Raw genomic sequence first — 22,678 nt, forward strand, 5'->3', positions numbered from 1 at the left:
GCCTTTGATGTGCTATGTCCTTCGGGTGCTACGTGAGACTCTTTTGTGTCCTTCTAGAAGAATTCTCCAGCTTTTTACTTAGAGGATGACTCAATTGAAGATAACATTTTGGTCTCTTCTGCTGAAAATATGACCTCCCTTGTTGCTGGTGATGATGTGGCCCCTATTGCTGGAAACGATGATGACGTGGCCCTTGCTACTGGTAATGATGTGGTCACGGTGCTGAAGGGGAAACTAATGTACTTTAGCTTGTCTAATGCACTGTACATCCTTTATGGAATAAAATGAAAATTTGTTTCTATTATTGTAGTGTTGTTATTTTTCATTAGTTTTTTTAAATCCTTTATACGACTTTATTGTTATCGTAAAAATCTTAGATAACTTTGCAAAAGTCATTAGCTGGGAACATTAATCCACGAACTGTTTTAAACTTGCAAAAATTTCAAAGATAATCAGTTAGGGATGTGAATCCAGAAGCTGTTACGAAAATCTTGAAAGATAATTAGCTGGGGATGTGAATCCGTGAACTATTTCATACTTAAGAAAAATTTGAAAGGTAACACAGTTGGGGATGTACTCCACAAGCTGTTTTAGACTTGCAAAAATTTTGAAAGATAATCAGCTGAGAGTTTTCAATTGTAACAACCCGATAGTCAGAAGTGTCGGAAAGTGCGTTCCTGGGGCTCCGTTCCCGTAAATTAGACTCATAAATATTTTTAATAAATATTTACCAAGCTAGTTGTGTATTTAATTAAATTTCGATTAAGTGAATTTGCATGAATTAAGAATCATTATAGTATAAGGACTAAATTGTGTTTAAAGTAAAAAGTTAATTTATGATTTAAAAATAATTAAAGGGACTAAAGAAGCAATTTCACCATTGTTTCCTTAAGTGGGGCGGCATTAGTGAATTATATATAACTTATATGTAAATTTATTTATATATTATAATAGTTAAAGTTAAAATATATTATAATAGTTAAAGTTAAAATATGTTATAATGTTAAGAAATTTTAATAATTAAGTAAATGTATATATGCATTATATAATAATAAATTAAAGTATAATAAAACAAATAGGTAATAAAAGAGAAAGCCATACAAAACTAAGAAAGAAAAAAAGAAAGAAAAAGAAAAAAATGGAGAAAGAAAGTCACGCACGGCCTAGGGACTTTTAGGGTTTAAACTTCAATTGGTTAGTCAATTTAGTTACCTTTTCTTGTAATTCTTATGTTTTTTGAATCCCGGTACCTACGGCTACCCGTCCCATGTTGAAAATTTAGCATTGATTAAGTTTTTAAATGTTTTTAATGCTGAATAGTTTTAGAATTAGGGATTAAATTGATAGATTTTTAAGCTAGAAATAGAAAAGGATTAAATTGTAGAACAAATTGTAAATTTTGAGTAATAGGGACTAAATTGTAAAAATTTTAAAATCTAGGGTTTTAATTGAAAATAGGAGTTAATTTTATTTTAAAGTGAAATTTGTATGAAAATATAGCATTCAATGTAAAGAGTAAAAATTAGTCTCAATTTAAGGACTAAATTGAAATTTAGGCAAATATTGAGATTTAAATATTCAATATGAAATTGAATTGTGTTGTATTGATGAATTTTAATTGTTTTAATTCCGTAGCTAACATCGTATCGGAATCCTCAACTAAAAAGGGGAAGGATAAAATCGACTTCGAATAGCTCAGAATTTACGATTTGTATTTCTATAATCTGAACCTAGTTACTAATTGTTGTATTTTGATTTAATGCATATGGTAAGTGGTTGAGGTGTGTATTTGGCACTTTGATATTGAATTGAATTAAAGTTGATTGAAATGGATTGAATTGGTATATATATTATGAATGTATTGATTATTTGAATTGAAATGAATATATAAATGTAAATGTGATAATGTTCAAATATGATAATTAGATATTGGTTGTATTTGGAAAGTGAATTGGAACCCTATTAACTGTATCGGGCTGAGTCGAATATAGATGGAATGTCATAGGATAGGAAGAGTTCAAGGATTTCTTCGACTTCGAGTCGATGAGGCACTGGATGCCAATTTACTTCGGTTTAACCGATGAGACACTAGGTGTCAATTTATGTAGCGCTGGGTGTAGTTACTACTTCGGATTTATCCGATGGGGCACTAGGTGCCAAACTGGTGTGTTTGTTGGATCCGTGTATCCGTCTGAATCCGAGTCGTGTTAATAGGGGTAACTAAATAAACGATTCTATAATTGATATTAGATTATATTGTATGTGAATTGAAAATGGGATAGAGATTTGAAAAACGAAAATGAGATATATGAGTAATGTACTCATTGATTGAATATAGTTGAATTATGCACTTGTTAAAATGAAATGTAGTTTGATATGTGAAAAGCTATTTATATAGCAAGTATGAGAATTGAGATATTTGTTAAACAAATGAAACATGATAGCATGTGTTAGTTGAATATAGTATGAAATGATATGTTATTATGTATGAATTCAAAGGGTTGGCATATGGTAGTTGTGATTTTAAATATTAATATGTGTTTATATTTCAATTATACATTTGTAATCTCTTGTTTTTAAATATTCGGATTATAGAAATATCACTAAGTTTTACTCAGCGTATGGTTTTGTTTTTCCATGCACAGGTTAGATACTTCAATTTAGATCGCCGATTCAGCATCCAATAACGATCCCGAACTCAAATGTGGTGATGTTTATCTTTTGTGTCGGCATGTACCTAGGATGTCTAAATGATAGTTATTTTATGGATGGATATTAAATGAGGTTATAAGTGTAATGTTGGTTTGGTATATATATAAACATGTGTTTGTGTTGAAAGCCATAGTATGGTATGGTAAATTAAACCAAAGCTTGGTATGTGCATGTAAATTTAAGTTAATATTTTAGGTAGATATAAGCTAGGCCAAATTGATAGATTTTGGTATGTTAATAATTTTAATTTGAATGATGTATTGATGATATGTTTTGATTATATAAATGTGGTACCAATGAGGATACATTGGTTAGGCACCTAGGATGATTGTTTTGGCACTTTTGAATGTGTTGGATCGTGTTTTGAACAGGTTAAACGAATGGTTTTTGAGTTGTTTAATGTACAAGCATGTAGGAATTGGTAAATTTTTTGTATAAAGAACATTTTAGGTCCACACGGTCGGACACAAAGGCGTGTGACTTGGCCCTGTGAGACACACGACTAGCACACGGGTGTACGAGGCCATTTCGAAGGGTACATGGCCTGGCACACGGGCTTGTGACTTGGCCGTGTGACCCAAGTCAGTGAGTTACACGGGCACGGACACGGGCTGGGACACGACTGCGTGTCCCTACTTCGAATGCCCACACGGCTGCAGTTAAAGTTTTTCTAACTTTTTCCTAAAATTTTCAAATGTTCCTGATTTAGTTTCAAATTATTTCTAAAGTGTTTTCAAACTCTCAAAGGCTTAATAAGGGACTCTATGCATGTTAATGATGAATCATTTTATGATTTTTGAAATGTTTGAAATGAATGATTAGATTAGGATTACTTGGTAATGCTCTGAAACCTTATTCCAGCGACAGGTTAGGGGTGTCACATCAACTCTCACTAACTATGTTTGAAGCTGCGGCTCTTAGCCAACAAGCCTTAGTATGATAGTTGGGAGCTTTGCTCTCGTTAACTGTGTTAGAGGCTGCGGCTCTTCGCCTACGAGCCTTAATATAAAAATTGGGAGCTTTGCTCTTGCTAATTGTGTTGGAAGCTGCAACTCTTCGCTGGCAAGCCTCAGTATGACAGCTGGGAGTTTTGCTCTCGCTAATTGTGTTGGAGATTGTAGCTCTTCGCCTGTAAACCTTAATATGACAGCTAGGAGCTTTACTCTCGCTAATTGTGTTGGAGGTTGCGGCTTTTTGCCTACAAGCCTTAATATGACAACTGGGAGCCTTACTATTGCTAACTGTGTTAGAAACTGCAGCTCTTCACTGGTGAGCATTAGTATGACAGTTGGGAGCTTTGCTCTTACTAACTACGTTGGAGGCTATGACTTTTTCTGTACGAGCCATAATATAACAGCTAGGAGCTTTGCTCTCGCTAACTGTGTTGGAGGCTGTGGCTCTTCGCCTACGAGCCTTAATATGATAGCTGGAAGCTTTGGTCTCGTTAACTGTGGTGGAGGATGTAGCTATTCGCCTTCGAGCCTTAATATGATAACTGGGAGCTTTACTCTCGCTAATTGTATTGGAGGTTGCGGCCTTCACCTGCAAGTCTTAATATGATAGTTGGGAATTTTTCTCTCGCTAACTGTGTTGGAGGCTACGACTCTTCGCTTGCGAGCCTTAATATGAATGCTGGGAGTTTTGCTCTCGCTAACTGTGTTGGAGGCTACGACTCTTCGCCTACAAATCTTAATTTGACATAAGAATTGTTGAGGGAAATTTTTTATTCATAGGATAATGAGTTATACATAGTATGTTTTGAGATGTCAGGCGTTCCAAGTTCACAGTACAACTGTGCCCTCCATTCTTACTAGCTTATATGCTCCATAACCTATTTTTTCTATTACTTTGTATGACCCTTCCCAATTTGGAGTCATTTTTCCTCGTTGAGAAGCAGGTAGACTAGCCTTGGTTTTTCTTAAGACAAGTCGCCTACTTGGAACTATTTGTTTTTTACTTTGAAATTATAGTAGCGAGCTACTTGTTGGGCGTGTACTGCGTTTCTGACTTCAGCTGTTTCTTTTAGTTCGTCAACTAGATTGAGGTTAAACTTGAGAGCCTCCTAATTAGCTTCCTCCTCAAAGTGCTGCATTTTGTGCGACCTCAAACTAAATTTTATAGGGATTACCGCTTCTGCACCGTAGACAAGAGAGAAAGTTATTTCTTCTGTCACAGTGTAGGGTGTAGTTCGTAAGGCCCATAAAATTCTAGGCAGTTCTTCCAACCAAGCACCCTTAACTTCGTCAACTTTTTTATTAAGGGTTGTTAGAATTTTCTTGTTCATCGCTTCTACTTGCCCATCGATCTGTGGCATTTTCACTGAGCATTGAGCTAGAGTTATTCAGATGTTAGTACTAAATGTTTTTAATTTTCCCTGAAACTACGTGTCGTTGTTTATGATGATCGTGCGAGGCATCCCAAACCTATAGACAATCAATTTCCAAAGGAAAAACTCCATCTACTTTTCTGTGATGATTACTAAAGCTTTGGTTTCAATTCATTTGGTGAAGAAGTTTACATCTACTACTATGAATTTTTTTTATGTCATGGCTATAGGGAACGGACTAAGGATATCAACCCTCCAAGTTGTAAATGGCTAAGGACCTGACATGACTTGAAGAGGCTCCGCTGGTTGTCGTTGGACTTTGACGTTTCTTTGGTAGAAATCACACGTGCGAACTAACTAGTGGGCGTTTTCTTAGACTATAGGTTAGTAGTACCCTTGTCTAAAGATTTTATGTGCGAGCAATTTGCCTCCTAAGTGATCACTACAAATTCCCTTATGGATCTCTCTCATAACGTACTCCAGTTCAGAAGGCAATAGACACCGCAATAGTGGATACGAAAACCCTTTTCTATACAATACACGCTTCAAAAGGGTGTATCTATTATACACCCCTTAGAGAAGGTTTGAGGCTTATACACCCCTGAATGCTACGCGAACTTACATCCTTAACCAAGTCTGAAACGGCGAGCTTATAGAATACATGAATCAGAGTGGTTTACAACAGGGTCAGAGCTCGCGCGGAAACCCCAAGGGCAAGTAAAAGGTTTGAGGAACTATCCATGTGATCGTAGGAATAGACGATGAATGGGTAGGTTTCAACACAAAAATAAGGACACACATAAGAAGTGTGATGTCAGTTAATACTCCCAAGAGGTCATGCCAATAGGAAAAATAGAGTATCGAGTTTGGTGGCGGTGATAAAAAGGGAAATTACCCCATAGTGGTCTTGGTAACAGTCGTCGTTTCGAGTCAAAAGAATACTTGTTGATAGTGGAAATGTAGTGGAAGTGTTATCTTGGGAAGCATACCAAAAAATGGGATTAAAAGAACAATCATTACCCAGAGCTTGTCCGTTGTACAATTTTGCAAACCACCCAGTCGATGTGAAAGGCTCAATCGCCCTGCTAGTCACCTTAGGGGATAGTAAGCACACTACCACAGAGTATGTTTAGTTCTATGTGGTGGACCACTCAATACCATACAATGCCATTTTCAGAAGATCAATAATGAGAATGGTGAGGATGGTGGTCGCAACATTCTATATAAAAATTAAGTTCCCGACAAAGACTAGGGTTGGATTTCTACGATCTGATCAACGCATTATGAGGCAGTGTCACATGTTATCTGTCAAGCAAACGAGAGAACCTACGGTTGAAGAGCAGAGTTTGTAAAAGGCTGAGTTAGCAAGTCAGGCTCTGGATTTGGATAGTCCTAACGTAAGAGATGAGCGCAGGAGCAAAAAACTCGAAGCTGTGAAACATGCTGAGACCCTGCAGCTATTTTGCGACAATGAAGAGAGAGCCATCAAAATTTCTTCAGCATTGAAAGATAAAAAGAAGAACATACTGGTCAAATGTTTGAAGAAAAACGCAGATATTTTTTCCTGGTCCGCAGCGGGCATGCCGAACGTAGACCCTCAAGTCATTATACACAAGCTGAATGTCTTCCCAGAGGCGTGGGTCAGAAATCCAGATCCTCTCTAATGCTCAGGTTAGTGGCTACTAATGTATAACAATCTAGTCCCCCATAGTGGGCCTAAGGGGTGTTATAAAGTGGCGTTCCTTAGATCTATCGTGTCAAACCTAAATACAGCTTGCTAGGTATACTGTGAGCTGTAATACACAACGGTTGTTTTGCCACGTACACATGTGGGTATCGAGTGTACGTATCTAACCTTATGTTCCACTGATCCTCCAAGTTTTTTGTGTTTAAGGTCGCTGCATAGAATCTTTTTATTTAATCTTGAAAGGACTCGCCTTCCCTCTACTTCACCAACATCAGGCCCATAGGCATATTCATGATTTCCTTATAGGCCTTGAATCTGGCCAAGAACATTTGACCAAAATATGAGAAGTTTTGGACCGAACCTTGTGGGAGGGAGAGGTACTAGTCATTGGCACTTTTTTTGAGTGTTGTGGAAAAAGCTTTACATTTCGCTGCATCTGATGCTCCCAGCATGTTTATATAGTCGTTATACTACATCAGATGAGCTCGCGGGTCCCTTCTTCCCTCGAAACATATATCGGGACCTTGAAGTCACATTGTAAGCTTACTGTTGCGATCTTAATGGTCAGTGGGTTATTGGAATAAAATAACTAGTTCATGTCTTGTGATTTAGGGTGTAACGCCCGCACGTCTCTTCCCAGCTTGTCCATTTCACTTTGACATTCTTTTGTTGGGGCTTCGTCCTGTGTTTTACGTTGTCTTGGGAACCAGGGTTTTCAGTATGCATCTGGTCCCTCGTGAACTTCATTTGTTCCTAGATGGCGAAGAACTATTGGGGGGTGCCTCTTGGTTGAAAGGAAGTGGCAGCCCCTGATCGATAGAGATGTTCAAATCCAGAGGAATGGAGGCTCTCTAATAAATCGCATTGTCAAAGTTTTTCGATCTGTCGGTGAACCATCCGACGAACAAATTTGTTTTGTTGTGCTGGGCACAGAAACCTAATGCTCCGGCCTGTCCTGATGATGAATTAATTAGGGGATTTTCACTCGGGTGAGCCATTTGTTTCCAAAAATGAAGAAACTTAATCAAACTTAATAAAACTGATGATCGAAAGTCTATCCACGCTCACCGCACCAATTGTTGAGTAATATTTTGTCGTGTCTTAGTGATAGGAATGTTGGGGTATTTATACATGCGGTTACAAGTACTATTACAACTCATAGCATGGCCCTACTACTTTGTCTTGATTTTATTGCCTCTAATACTAACATTCTATGTCTCTAGTACTGACATTCTCTGCGAACTCCAAGCTTACTGGACACGTGTTTACGGAACATGTAGTCCTTTCTGTTCCTGGGACTGATATCCTGATTGGGCTCCGTACTTGTTGGACACGTGTCTGGGTGGCCTGCGGGGCACGCGGTCCTTTCTACGCACTCTTTGGGTGCATGTGAGCTGGGGCCGTGACCTTCCCTGGATTCCTACGAGCTCGATCTGCGACCCGTGCTCACGAACCCCTTTTGTGTGCCATGTTCGCAAGCTCTCCTTGCGAGCTATATTTGTGAACCCGCCTCGCTATCCTCTTGTGATTCTCCTTACACTTAGTCTTCGAGTGGGATCTGTCCAGGTCGTAGGTCGAAAATTCAGATCCTTTCTAAGGCTTAGGTCGGTGGGTACTAATGTATAACAAAACATTATAACAGTATTATAAATTAAAGACAATACATTTGTTTAAAATTATATTTTATTATAAAGAATTACTATATGATTAATAATTACGTTAATTTTGATGAGTCGTTAATAATATGAGGACAGTATGATATGGTAAGTTAATATTATTATGTTAGACAAAATTTTAAGTTAAATTATACAACTAATTTCTATAATTTTTCTCTTTCTCTTCTTTTATTTAATTGTCTTCTTCTTCTTCTCTCTTTTTATTTTTCTATTTTATTTTCATTATTACGCAAAATCAATGGGCAATGAGAGAATGTTCCAAGAATCAGAACTTGAACCTCATATTCTTTGGTAATTCACATAAGTACTAATACCATTCCACACTATTTCTACAACGAAATCCAGTATACTCAGAAATAAAAGAAAAATAAATAAATTCACTCAAAAGGACTGATTACAATTTGAACTAAATATTAGTAATATGCTACGCCATATTATTGTTACACCAGTTTACCCTATAGTTAAAAACAAACAACGGGAAACCTCAAGGTCGTCAGTCGTCATCTCTTTAGCGAAAGTAACAAAAAAAAAAAAAAAAGAATAAAGAATGGCACATGGTGGCTACGGTAAGCGGCGCGTGGCGGAGGGCAAGCGCGTAGGACGGCGATCAAAAGGACCTCGCCTAGACAAGAAACTAAAGCCTAAAGCCGTTTCTCTTAAGAACCAGATACGCTCCATTGAACGCATGCTACGAAAGGTATTCTTTATTCTTCATTCTTCATCTCGATTTTTTTTAATAAAAATTTTAATTTTCATGTAAGGGTTTTTAAGCTGTGCGATGAATTTCTCTGCTTTGCGTTTATTTAAGGATCTTCCTCCTGAAGTGAGAGAAGCTCAAGAGACGAAATTAGAAGGGCTTAAGAAACAACAAGAAATACATACTCGACTTGCTGTGGAACGAAAGCTATTCTTGCGTGATCGAAAGATTAAGTTTTTTGGTACAATCAAATAGTTACCATTATCTGTTCTTAGTTGTTATCATGATTGGTTCATATTTGGAACGGATATCCATTCATAATTTACTTGAATTGTTATTGAAGAAAGAAGAAAGATTGAAAGGCGAATAAGGCGGTTGGAGAAGCAGCAACGGACTTCGCCAGGTCAGGCACAAGACATGGAGATTGCTGAACAGCTTTCTAAATTAAAAGAGGATCTTGAATATGTTAGGGTAAAGCTTGTAGCGTATTTAGTTCTCTTTGAATTTGCATTCTTGTTGATGAAAATTAGATGGGAGGAGTGTACTATGTTTCTTGAACTCTTTGTTTTTGCTTGAGTATCAGTGTCCAGCATCTATGTTTGATACAAATTCAAACATGGGTATCGGATTATGATCCTCTCATGTTGGGGTAAATAGGGTGTTTGTTATTTAACTGACTATTGCAACTTGAATTCAGCATATGTGCTAAATTATGAGAGGCTAAAATTTAGTATTTTATTTTGAAATACAGTTTTTCCCCAAGACTGAGAAATATGTATCCTTATTTACGGGAGGTGATGGTTCGGACCTAATTGATAGGAGAAATAGATTGCGGAAGCAGATAAAAGCCAACTTAGTTGCTGCTGCTGCAAGCGGGAAAGATTTGGAAGGTACAGTCTTTCTTCACCATAGCAATATAATATTATATGAAGTGATTTATTTTACTTGATTGCATGGTATGAAGTAATTAGCTTTTTTAGAATAAAGGCATTCTCGTTCTCGATTGAGCTGGAACTCACATATGGCGAAGAAAACTCTTCTAATTGAATTTTGCATAGTAACAGGACTTTGTTGAATCTTTTTGAGCGTGTTTGTTGCGCAAAACTATGTATTAAGTCATGGATGTATCGTGTGTTTTTGTATTGGGTGTTGTTTTACCTGCTTATGTTGTTCTTATTAACTTCTATTGTCATACTCAAAAGAATGATGTCTTTCATTTGGACTTCCCTTAACAGAGACAGGGAGTGAGGATGATGGGCTGTTGGATTTGAGCGATGATGATTTCTTTTTGACTGGAAGCTCGAGTGAGGAAGCTGATGCAGATGATGAATGGACAGAAAGTACAAGGTACGTATTGCATCTATGAGTTGAACTGCTCCATTGAACTTTGCTTCTTCTCTTGATGGGAAGGGAAGCACGGACTTGGACACGCCCTTGACAAAGTGTTTATGCTTCATAGATGGAAAGTCTTAGTTGATGGTATTTTTGTTCCTTCGTATTATTAGTACTGATATGACTGATATAACTGCCATTAGAACTTTGTTTTACATGAACATTGACTCATGGTCACTGTGGACCTGGACTCTGGTTAGCAGAAGCAGTAGGTTCTGTTTGTATTTAACTTCAGTCTTTCACTGCAAGTTTTTTGTAGCTATGTTACTTAGACTCGGGTGTGTCTGATATGGTTATGCATGCTACAGAGGTATATTGTGTATTTTCCAAGTTTTTTTTGTGTATTTGGAGGGTTCTTGGAGGGTTAAATGGACTCGTATCCGAAAGTGTGTTAGACATGAGTACTTCAAAAAATTTTGCAAATTAAAGAGCTGGAGTAACTTAGTTTTGTAGTTGGTTAGAGTTGGGAATCTTTATTCTACCTCTTTTGTTGCAAGGAAAAGTGCAGTTAAACATATTTTGCTATTTCTGTGCAGGGAACGTGCTTCTGGTATAGCGGCGTCCGGCATGTCTAGCGATGAAAGGAATCAGGTTCAGAATCGAATAGAATTGTTGTGGTTTTAAGAAAATAAATTATTTTTAACTGTTTTAACATATTTGTGTTCCGTTTTTCTCTTGCATGCTGGAACTTATAACAGAAACAGGTATCTGCGAGAGCTTTAATGCCGCCTCCGAGGCCATCAAGTAATTCTTTTTCAAACTCAGTACATGCAAAATCAAGGTTTGGATCTTCATCTAGCCGAAATTCATCAATACGAAGAACGGAAATGTCCACATCTAGCAACACTTCAAAAAGCAGTAGTTCTTCCTTTAAGGCAGGGGAATCCTCCAATTCAAAGACTGGAAACAATAGTAACTTAAGTTCCAATTCTGATGCTCGCAAACCACGCAGAAAGAGGAGACCAAAAAAGAGAAAACAACAAGCTTGTTTATTGAAACTACAATTTAATTGTTTGTGACTTGCGTCGGTTTTTCTCTTTCCTTTCCATGATTCTTCAACTACTGATATCCAAAAGCCACAGTTTCATAGTAATGCAGATGGTCTTTATGGTTAAAGCTGGTTCAATTGCAGTTTTCCTTACCATTGTTACTTTTACTACTCCATGTCTGGTTGAACTATGTTGAGGTGTATTTGGACAAGGATTTGGGATAATTTCTTCTAAGGACCTTTCGAATACATGAAAATCTTGGAAAAAATTGAACATCCCTGTGCCAGACATATATAGTAACGTATGATACTCTTGCCCTAGCCCGAGGAATATAGCTGACAGAGAATTTGCTCACGTAGTCTGTGTATATGTTTTCCATTGAGCTCTTCTGAGCTGAAATCATTTTTTACCCTATCTGAGCCCTTGAGATAAAATGAACAAATTTCAATTCTCCCTTTCAATTAGTTATATTAATTGTTGAAAAAATTGGAGAGAAACCATATCTTTACAGGTGAAACCATCTGTATTACTGGGTGTGAGTATTGGATATGAGTACGTGTCTAAAAGGTATGGTCGTATTTTCCAAATTTTCTGATGTATTGGATGGATGGAGGGCCTTTGGAGGTCATATCCCTTGTGTGTCTTGAAGAAGAAAAATAGAGTGGGAGCAACATGGTCTTTTTATCATTGTTTTTGTTAGTGATAGAGATTTGAATCAATAATCTCATTGTACCTTAAACCAAATATATATATTTACTATTAAAATTAGCTTATTTCTATAGTTAATGTCTTTGAATTTGAATCAGCCTATCATTGGAAATTGGAACATTGTATTGGCTATATTCTATGATAGATTTCTGGATTTTTTTTTGTTTTTGGAAATTATGGTTTGCTATATATAGGGTCAATGGTTAACATATCGGTGATAGAGACAGATTTACAAGGAGGGGCCGGCTGCTGCCTCCAATTGAAATTTAAGAATAGTTTTCCACTTTTGGTTGTCTTATTTAAAATATTTTTTCATAGATTTATACGTATACATTGGAAATGCGATATAAAACATTATAGAGTAATGAGTCAAAATTTATACAACATTAAAGTATATGAAATTATATAATAATTTAACACGTTGATGCCATGTGAAATACTCAAATTGGATATGAAAACAGGAATAATAAAGTTTGCCATCGTATTTAACTATTTAAATTTAGAATAATTAGTGTAGAAGGTTATCTCCACATTTATATTTTGCTTTTGGATGATATATTTTTCATCCTATACAAAACGAACTAAAATTTTAATATTTTGTTATATAGAAGGTTTTAGAGGCATTCATCAACAAAATTCATTTATATTTTTAAATAAAATAATAATTTTTTTTATAAAATTGATCTTGCCACCTTAACTTGAAAATCAAAGTTAGAAGTTTACCTAAGTTTAGATTGAATTTAGTTTTGAAACTCAAAAAACATGCTCATTTAATTGGTAAAACAGTTTGGCTTGACACTTAATTATTTATACTTAAATTCGAGTTGAATTTGATCGAATTTCCTTTTAAGTTTATTTAATATTAATTAAACTTCTAATTTAACTAAACCCGAACAATTTTACCCTTACTTTATAAATCACATGAACGATTAAGTCATGCCTGATAGTCTTGGCGCCATGAAATGAATCCCTCTCTGTCACGCCTCCTCAACAAAGCTCAATCTCTCAAATCCTTAAAATTTGTTCACGCTCGTCTCTTGGTCCATGGCTCTTTTGCCTTATCCCACCTTGTTCTAAACAAGCTCCTCAGGCTCTACGCCCGATTTGGTTCTATCCAATATGCTCACAAGTTGTTCGATCAAATTCCTCAACCAAATGCGTTTATTTGGACTGCTTTGATTCATGGGTATGTTGAGAATCGGAACTACCTGAAAGCTTTGTCTTTGTTTTCAAAGATGCGGGAAGACTCTGTTTTGCCTTTGAAGTTTACCTTGGTATCGGTTCTCAAGAGTTTAGCCAGGTTGGTGAGGGTTAAAGATGGGGAAGCGGTTTATGGGTTGGGGTTAAAATGTGGGTTTTGTTTCGATTTGATTGTGCAAAATGCGGTGATTGATTTGTTCATGAGATGTGGGGAAGTTGATTTGGCAACAAGGGTATTCGATGAAATGGAGGAAAAAGATTTGGTTTCTTGGAATTCGATGATTTCGGGGTATGGAAATAATGGTAGAGTGAATCTTGCCAGGAAGTTATTCGACGAAATGCTTGAAAGAAATGTGATTTCTTGGACGAGCATGATTCAAGGATATTTCAAAGCTGGGGAGAAAGAAGAGGCTACATTGCTTTTTGATAGAATGGCTACCAAAGATTTAGCTTCATGGAATGTAATGGTTTCTGGATATATGGATGTTGGTGATGTTCATTCTGCACAGTCTGTTTTTGAAGCAATGCCGGTTCGAGATGCCGGGACTTGGAATTTGATGATTTCCGGGTTTTGTAAAGCAGGGAAGATGGAAGTTGCTAAAGAATTTTTCGACAAAATGCCCAGTAAAAACATTGCATCATGGACCATGATGATAGACGGATATGTCAAGGCAGGGGATGTTAGTAATGGTAGATGTTTGTTTGATCAAATGCCTGAGAAGAATCTGATCTCTTGGTCCACCATGATAGGAGGATATGCTCGGAACGCGCAACCTTGCAATGCTTTGGAATTGTATAAACAATACAAAAACCAAGGTATTGAACCAGATGAAACATTTGTGCTAGGAATCATTTCAGCTTGCTCGCAGTTAGGAATTCTAGATGCAGCCGAATCGATTATTAATGACTTCTCCGAACCACCACTTTTTTCGAGTTTACAAATTGTCACTAGTTTAATTGACATGTATGCAAAATGCGGAAATATTGCCAAGGCTTCGCAAGTTTTTAAGATGGCTTATCATAAAGATTTGCTTTGTTGTAGTGTGATGATCACCGCCTTTGCAAATCATGGCATGGCTCAAGACGCCATTTCTTTGTTTGAGGAGATGCGAAGTACAAACATAAAACCAGACGGAGTCACATTTCTTGGAGTTTTGACAGCTTGTAACCATGGTGGACTTGTTATTGAGGGCAGGAAGTACTTCAAACAAATGCAGGAAGAACACGGAATTCAGCCCTCCGAAAAACACTATGCATGTATGGTTGATCTACTTGGTCGAGCCGGGTGCCTTGAAGAGGCATATAACCTTATAAGAAACATGCCGATTTCACCTAGCGCAGTCATTTGGGGAGCTTTGCTTGCTGCTTGCCGGGTCCATTGCAACGTCAAGTTAGCTGAAATTGCTACGGGTGAGTTGTTTAAGATTGAGCCGGATAATTCGGGCAACTATATTCTCTTATCCAACATTTATGCTGATTCCAAAAGGTGGGATGGCGTTTCTAGGATTAGAGAAATTATTAGGAAGAAAGAAGTTAGGAAAAATAGAGCTTCTAGTTGGATTGAATTGGGGTCTGTTGTTCATGAATTTGTCACTGCAGATGCTTTGCATTTTGATTCTGAAAGAATATACTTCACCTTATACTTGATCAGTGAGGAAATGAAACTTTTGGGATCTGTAAGAGATTTAGAGAAAGAAGGATTAATAGTGTAAACGAGATATTTTTGCTCATAACTTATTGGAGATCAACATGAAAAGAATTTGAATTTAGTTAAATCATTGTCGCTTAAGCTCAACTTGAATTTGGTTGAAACTAAGGTATCCACTGTTGGTAGCAATAATTTATCTCATTGTTACAGGTGCAGGTGCTTTCTATTACGATAAATGATTGGTTATGAAATGGGTATCACACCCATGAGTAAGGGTCGAACTCTTGATTTGAATTTGAGTATCAAAATCAAGATAGTCGATATTGTACTGATGAACGTATCATTTCACCATTTTTCCGTTGTCATTGGTCCGTTTTGGATTTATCTTTATTTTTGTAAAACATTTGATATATGAATATAAAAAGTATTACGGATATCAAAATAATGAAATTAAATAAATCTCAAATATAAAATATTCATAAAAATTAAAATAAATGTCGGTGATATGGGTTCAAATTTCATCCTAAAATTTTAAGATGCATAAAATAAAATAGAATACTCATCAACTATATAAAATATTCTTTTATAAGCTTCATACATACAATCCATATTTAAACAAGCAAAAAAATTATTCTATGAATTAAACATTAAGATTATTTCATTCTATGCATATAGCAATTCATAATTCAACAAATTCAACAAATTCAAAATAAATAATAAAAATACATAAATAAATTTAAATTTAAAATATATTTATAATTTTTTGGTACATATAATTAAAATTTAAGTTAAAAATATTAAAATTTTTTAATACTGGCCGATACATAATTTTTTACGATTATGAACGAAATCTACAATATGCTCTAATATAATCGATACTAACAGAAATTTACACCGAAATAAAATTTAAAATTTATTATTTCAATTTACTAAATAAACGTTCCTACTCATTTGAGCAATACTAAAACGATATTCATCATCTAAATGCTTTATTCACGTAGCTCATATGTCTATTGAGTTTTTCTTCTGAATATATATGTTTTAATTAGTATTGAAATTCTCAATTCAAATTTACACTTCAGCTTGACATAAATAATGAGTTTGGAGTTGAGCATGAATATTGAACTTTTAAATAAATAAGCCTAAACAAATAAACTCGAACAATTTAACTTTAAAAAGTAACTTGATCAAATCTCGAGCTTCAACATTTAAATAAGCTTAAGATATTTATAGCCTTGAGGTATAGAGGTAAAGATATGCATTAAATGGGTATATAAAGAGATATTTTGGAAAGATAAAATAATAGAATAATTTAAAAATATAACACAATAATTCTAAAGAGTGGAGGAGGGAGAACGAAGTAAGCATTAATTATTTTTACATAACCAAAAACTTGTTTAGCCACACATCCTATTTGTGATTTCTTCATTTTCTTTTACAAAGTTGCACTTGAAGCAACACACTATTGTATCTAATTTTGAATTTATGGCTACTTCATAGCAAAAACATAGCAACATTAAAATGCTTTACTTAAATTCGAGGATAAGTTTATAAGTTTTTTCAATTTGATCTATGCTTTTTAAGTTAAATTTAACTTTTTATAAATTTTTACTTAAACGTTACACATTGTCTTCGTCCACAATTACCAATACCAATAACTTTTACTCTGAACTCCTTAATTTTCACATATTCCATCATCGTGCTATCGAGCCAAGATTTGGTTGTAAAGCTACCAATACAGCCTTCCACATATTGGGTATTCAAAATCTCATCCTCATCTATACATTTCCCATCATGCTTGCCCTCAAGCACAACCTCAAACACGACAAACTCGTTCTAGGCAACGACCTTAAGACATCAATTCTTCTCCTTTTCGACCTCAGGCTGTAATTTTAACCCAACCTAAACATGGTGGTTGTTAACGTTGAAAAAAGAGAAGCTGAATCTATGCAAGTCTTCTTCATGATTTTTTTCCCTTTAAAATTTTTATTTATAAAATTATTATTTTGATAAATAGATTTCATGTTAACAAATAAGAAAAATAAATATTCATCTAGATATTTTATAATTTTGTATGTATTCTTTTTGAAATCTAATGTATTTTATCGAAAAATGAAGCTTTAAATATGCTTCATACTTTTAAAATTTTAATTTTAAGAATCAAGATTAAGTTGATGGTCAAATTTGTTGAATTTTTAGATTTAAGACTAAATTAATAAAATCTATAAACATTAAAATATTAAAGTTATTATTATACCAATAAAAGAATACTACCGTAAGTGATTTGGCGTCAAGAGTAAACGTTAGTGACTAAAATAAAAAATTTACTAAAACAAAACACCTTAATAGTTGGTTGACTATTTTATGGTTTACCCTACAATGTATCAATTTTTTTAATGTGATATAAATACTTTGATTACAATTAAAATTTCTGTTAATATATTTTACTTAAAAAACTCAACAATAAATAAAAATACATTAATTAAAAACTAAAGTAGTAAATTTATTTCTCTTTTAATAATAGAAGGTAGGAATTGAAAACATTTGTATATTCGTATTGTAGTTGAATTATTGTTATATAAAAGTGAAAACATTCCATCATATTTGAGTAACATTTTGGTGTAATACGGCCCAATCATGCTTAGAAGTTAAAATCGAATGAAGGTGGAGTAACATGCCCTAAGGCATTTCATTATATGATTATGGTACATAACAAATAATTCATTTCAATAGCGTGTCGTGGGTAATTTCAAATCTAGAATTTCCTCCCCAGAAAAAAACCTCACCGTCGGGCCATTCTCCTCCCTGCTCCCACTAACAATGCCTTTCCAATTATACCTGAATGGAGTCCAAAAGCCAGCGCTACGGTTCCACCTATGGCTATCCACTTCCAATCAAGCCCATTATCATGCTCCCTCCTCATACCCATAGTTCGATCCTTTTCATCTTCCACGGTAGCAGGACGAAGAGAACCCGCGCTCTCATCAGGAGAAATTTTTGTAGTAATCCTCGCCATCTGTGCACATCTTGACAAGGAACTGTTGGTTTTCCTCGCATTCTGGTATGCCCTCATGCCTGAGTGCAATTTCTTTACAGTTCCCCACATCCCATGACGAACGCCCAATTTTGCTACATCTTTCGGGATCCCCATGTCTTCATAATGTACAAGAGCTACTTCACAAGCAGTCATCTGTCCATCTCCTTTCCTGGACTCCACTGCATCACGAATTGAATAATAAAAATGAGACTGTTGATAACAGTGTCCAAAGTTTTGCTGCAATAATCGAGAGGTTGACTGAAAGGACTTACCTGCCCTGATAACCCAACTCGAAAAGTAAAGCTCCACACGTCTTGGCTTGTCACGCTTTTGCAAATCAGGATATGGCACTCCCTGAAACAATTTATAGCTTGTTTTAGCACCCTCATGCAGAAACCCACACTGGATTACATATAGTAACCTATTTCTTTCCTCTACACGAACCATAATACACACACATGATATTAAAACAGGCTCAACAGACACGGGTGATTCAAGCATCTTCAGAAGCTATGCTACTCAGACTTGGGTATGAGTATCTTCAAGTATGTGTTTGGTACAAGTATGTTCATATTTTTCCAAAAGTTTTCATGTATTTAGAAGGTCATGGGAGGAATATACCCTATATCTATTAGACATGGGTGTAAAACACAGATACTTAAAAGAAAAAAAAATGAAACAACACAATTTGAAGTCAATTTTATGCAAAAATTAGTTACTTGATGATCAAGATCAAGTGCAGCACCTAATAAATACTTGTTGAAGTCATTTATTTAAATATACTTAATTGTCATATAGAATTATTAGCCATGCTTACCACCGCCACAGACAATCACCTTAATAAACCACTCTTCACTGTCCCTCCTCCACACCCTACCCCACCCCTAATGCTCCTTCATAAATTAATATCACCAGACCCCTTCATAGCAACTCCAAAGGAATATAGATTTACTGAAAATTAACAGATCAAACTAAACAATAGAATGTTAAGCCCTATGTTGCTCAGAGTCTGTGTGAGTGGTGGATGTGTTACAGTGTCCAAAATGGGTATGGTCAGATTTTTGAATTTTTTCTGTATTTGAAGGAACTTTGGAGGTCATACCCCCATCCCCATGTGTTGGACACCGGTACTGCAACAAAAATGAAGAGTTAGTGCAACATAGTTATAGCATGTACCTTTGTCACACAATGGTAAGCATTTCCAGCCTCCCATATTCTTCGAGCAATTATGTACTCCCGATCACTGCAGAAAAAGGGGAACTGCCAAAAAGATGAAACAAGCCGAGATATGTGAGTCCATACAAAGTCTTAAACGCTTTAAAGCTTATTACTCCAAAAAAAATCAGTAAAAAATATTATACAAACCATTCATCTCACCTACCTTTTTTATCCAGTGAACAATCATTGTCCCTGTACGAGGGCACTCATCCAAAATTTTAACATATGAAAGCATAGTGTCCCACTTTGGTCGAAACTCATCATCCCAGAAGAAATCTCTGACCAACTCTGGAGTTGCATCCTCAAAGACAGTTCTACTACGATAAATTGCAGGGGCATTCTGTAAACAAAATCACAGTAAGTAATACATGTGGCCTATATGACCATCAGGTATCATACAATGCATGATCAAACACGGAATTCCATCTAAGAAAAACAAAATAAAAAGAAATGGTGAAGTATCATGTGAAGCCATTTGACATTTTCCATCCTCCGACCTAATAACCTCTGAAAATTCGATAAATAAAAATGCTTAGGTTCAGTCATAAATCAAATGCCACATGAATAAAGAAATGTGATGCCGACAAGATCTACAAGCAATGCAGAAAGCTGGAAACCATTCAAGATCACAGGAAAGTAAACTGCAGGGACATCCCAAATTCCCCCCAGTTCTCAATGAGAGAGAATGAAAAAGCATTACTAAATTTCTTCCTGAAACTATAACATTTTATGTGGCAAGCTTTTCCTTTAGACAAATCTACGAGTTCCATGGCAACTCATAAGATATCAAAAGCCAGGCAGAATGCTCAAAGCCATTCAAGATCACAGGAAAGTGAACTGTGGGATTTCCCAATTTCACCCAAGCTCTCATTCTATCTTATAGGAGAGAGAAGAGAACCAAAAAATCAGAAAATTTATTCCTAAAACTATAATGTTTATGTGGCAAGTTTTATTTATTAGAGTAAGACAGATCCTACAAGTTTCATGGCAACTCTCTATGATATTAGAAGTGCATCAATAATCAGAAACCTACCTCAGGCTCATGGCGCCATGCTTGGTATGACATGTTCGGGGTAGTCCTTTCCATCATATTTTGCCATTCCATCTCCCCTTCCTTGCCTTCAAGTAAATGTAAGAGGTGAGCCAAATCATTCTCAGTGACAATATCCTGTTGCCTTTCTTCAGCCTTAGTGGTGGGGCTGTAAAGAAATAGGTATCAATCATGAACATGCTCATGCAAGAAACAGCATTAACCATACCAATAGTAACACAACAAGACTAATTACAGCAGGAAATAATATGCTTCCAACAATGACATTGAAATTACTGCAAAAATAAAAATTATATTTCAATAAATTCTTGAACAAGTAAAAACAGCCAGAGCATTACAACCAAAACATGCATGCACTAGCAATAGCACGTAAGGGGGAAATTTTCTTTAGTTATATAGCCAAAGCATGTAAGGATATTTCCTTTTCAGCAAACAAGCTCTACAACTGACATCTCATAACTTAAAAGCTTGATTAGATAAATCTTTTGGCATTAAAAGTTTATCTAAATCAAAATATTTTCTTTTGGCATTAAACACATATAACTACGATATCTACATTCAACACTGTTGTAGCAAAGTCATGAAACATGTTTCCAACATCCAAATTCTTTTGACCTTAACTATGACTATTAAATAAATTTGTTATATAATTTTCAGGTTTTCCACATCAATACCACGATTAGTTTCATCTTGTATAGGTAGAACCATATATAAGCATTTTTCCCAACTATTTCCTTACAAGCTCAGTTTGCTCACTTCCCTATATCCTAAGGATGATGTTTAAATAACCCTGGAGCTTGACCAGATGGTACACACAGCTCCCCTAGAAGGTGGATTTTCCACAAGGCAGGGATTCTAGACCCCATTCCCCCTTACCAGGTGCGGGACATTAACCTGCCAGAGAACCATAAAAAAAAGGTGATTCTAAAATATTTAACATAAGATCGATCACCAATTTCTAACCCTCTTAAGTCTTAGCAGTCCTTAATTATGATGAATTTCATGTAACCGTCTTTGAGCCATGCTAAACATTACACTGCATACTTAATATTGATGCATATTAGACAGAATTCTCATAAAATTTGTCCCAAAAATTACCGTTAAACCATACTAGATTCAATAGATTAGCTAGGTTTTGACATTACTAACTTAAATTACACATCACCAGTCCTACTATTAGAGTATGCTTTAAGAGAAAAATAAATTCCTTTAACTAGTATATAACATTAGCTGAAGGAAAGTATCACCGGATGAACAGCCAGTCAATTTCTTCAACAATCCTGATTCCTAACCATAAGATCTATACAAATTCTTCACTTTCGTAACTCGCTATCGAGGCTAATTACTAAAACTTCCATATTAATGACCAAAATGCGTTGACATGACTATATAGGTCATTTTCTCATATCCCCATTTTCATAATTAGGTCAATTTTTTAAAGTTCAATTAGAAAGCCTAATTCATATTTTACCTTAATAGAAATCATATAAAATAAAATAAACGAGCCAAGTAGCATTATTTTTCTTAAGAAAAAAATATTGCAAAAAGGTTAAGTTTTAATTACACAAATACAAAACCTAAAAAGTAAGTGTATATATGTATATAACACTAACCTAACTGTACCAGCCGCTCCTTCAGGCGAAATCCTCACAGTAGGCGACGGAGATTGTAAAGGAACGGCCGAATTGGAAGTTTCAGCAGTCGATTTCCTGGCTCTCCCTTTAATAAAGTTGGAGAAAACAGTACGGCAAACAGAGAAAGCGGAAAGAGCAGTAAAGGCGAGCCAGAGTCGGCGAGCTCCGAACCCAGGGGGAGCAGTCCAGACGAACCGGAACTTAGATCGGAGACCTAGAAAAACCAAGCTGGTCCACCTAGGACGCCAAGCCCAACCGATGAAGAGCCCGATCATCACTGCTAACCATATGGGCACCGCACATAACAAAATGTCGACGAATGTTTCGGTTATGGTAGGTTTCTTCAAGAATTCCATTAGATCGAAGAAAGATTCATCCATAGTATCGCCGGAAAATTCAAACAAATTCAGGATTTTTTAAATTTGAATGGGCGAGGTAGTGGAGGTTGATCACCTAGCCTTAACCGAAGATCCAGCGGACAACATTTTGTGGTTTCTTGGGGAAGAAAGGAGAAATAGAAACAAGTTTTTTTATTTTTCAAATTCAAGTCTAATATAAAAATCTAACCAATTTAATCCAACTCGAATATTCGATTTTTGTTACTTTTCACTACAATCGTGAAATCTGAGTTACAGCTAAGTACGGACAGCAATAAATAGCGATGGATTTTTTGTTTAATTACGATTTTGTGGACAACAATACA

The 22,678-nt window shown here is 35.7% G+C and overlaps 3 protein-coding genes across 4 annotated transcripts; 2 read left to right on the top strand and 1 right to left on the bottom strand.

The window, feature by feature from the left end:
• The first annotated feature begins 8,850 nt into the window (after positions 1-8,850).
• On the top strand, positions 8,851-11,754 carry LOC105798786 (rRNA-processing protein EFG1). Its single transcript, XM_012628998.2, has 7 exons — positions 8,851-9,098; positions 9,210-9,339; positions 9,442-9,569; positions 9,850-9,988; positions 10,334-10,445; positions 11,027-11,081; positions 11,189-11,754. Exons 1-7 carry the CDS (start codon positions 8,949-8,951, stop codon positions 11,507-11,509), a joined length of 1,035 nt encoding a protein of 344 aa, XP_012484452.2. The 5' UTR covers positions 8,851-8,948; the 3' UTR covers positions 11,510-11,754.
• Positions 11,755-12,975: 1,221 nt separating this feature from the next.
• On the top strand, positions 12,976-15,367 carry LOC105798787 (pentatricopeptide repeat-containing protein At4g02750). Its single transcript, XM_012629000.2, has one exon. The coding sequence runs from the start codon at positions 13,150-13,152 to the stop codon at positions 15,097-15,099; it is 1,950 nt and encodes a 649-aa protein (XP_012484454.1). The 5' UTR covers positions 12,976-13,149; the 3' UTR covers positions 15,100-15,367.
• A 2,333-nt stretch (positions 15,368-17,700) lies between these two features.
• On the bottom strand, positions 17,701-22,513 carry LOC105798788 (uncharacterized). 2 transcript variants are annotated; one of them, XM_052620967.1, is made up of 7 exons: positions 21,955-22,513; positions 21,218-21,235; positions 20,324-20,489; positions 19,454-19,630; positions 19,249-19,332; positions 18,345-18,426; positions 17,701-18,251 (listed from the first exon to the last, which is right to left on the bottom strand). In XM_052620967.1, exons 1-7 carry the CDS (start codon positions 22,353-22,355, stop codon positions 17,818-17,820), a joined length of 1,362 nt encoding a protein of 453 aa, XP_052476927.1. In that variant the 5' UTR covers positions 22,356-22,513; the 3' UTR covers positions 17,701-17,817. The 2 variants fall into 2 exon arrangements, with proteins under 2 accessions (XP_052476927.1, XP_012484455.1); XM_012629001.2 differs by lacking the exon at positions 21,218-21,235 and having other exon boundaries at positions 21,955-22,511.
• Positions 22,514-22,678: the final 165 nt, after the last annotated feature.

The sequence above is a fragment of the Gossypium raimondii genome, chromosome 9 (assembly GCF_025698545.1).
Source record: "Gossypium raimondii isolate GPD5lz chromosome 9, ASM2569854v1, whole genome shotgun sequence".
Classification (NCBI taxonomy): Eukaryota; Viridiplantae; Streptophyta; class Magnoliopsida; order Malvales; family Malvaceae; genus Gossypium; species Gossypium raimondii.

Excerpts from the sequence above, each read along its gene's own strand:
- LOC105798786 (XM_012628998.2), top strand. The coding sequence starts at position 8,949 with ATGGCACATGGTGGCTACGGTAAGCGGCGCGTGGCGGAGGGCAAGCGC. Across the intron at positions 9,570-9,849 it reads AGGATCTTGAATATGTTAGG|TTTTTCCCCAAGACTGAGAA; the intron begins GTAAAGCTTGTA and ends TTTGAAATACAG. Across the intron at positions 10,446-11,026 it reads GAATGGACAGAAAGTACAAG|GGAACGTGCTTCTGGTATAG; the intron begins GTACGTATTGCA and ends ATTTCTGTGCAG.
- LOC105798787 (XM_012629000.2), top strand. The coding sequence starts at position 13,150 with ATGAATCCCTCTCTGTCACGCCTCCTCAACAAAGCTCAATCTCTCAAA.
- LOC105798788 (XM_052620967.1), bottom strand. The coding sequence starts at position 22,355 with ATGGATGAATCTTTCTTCGATCTAATGGAATTCTTGAAGAAACCTACC. Across the intron at positions 19,631-20,323 it reads CATGGCGCCATGAGCCTGAG|AATGCCCCTGCAATTTATCG; the intron begins GTAGGTTTCTGA and ends TTTTGTTTACAG. Across the intron at positions 18,427-19,248 it reads CTTACCATTGTGTGACAAAG|GGAGTGCCATATCCTGATTT; the intron begins GTACATGCTATA and ends AAATTGTTTCAG.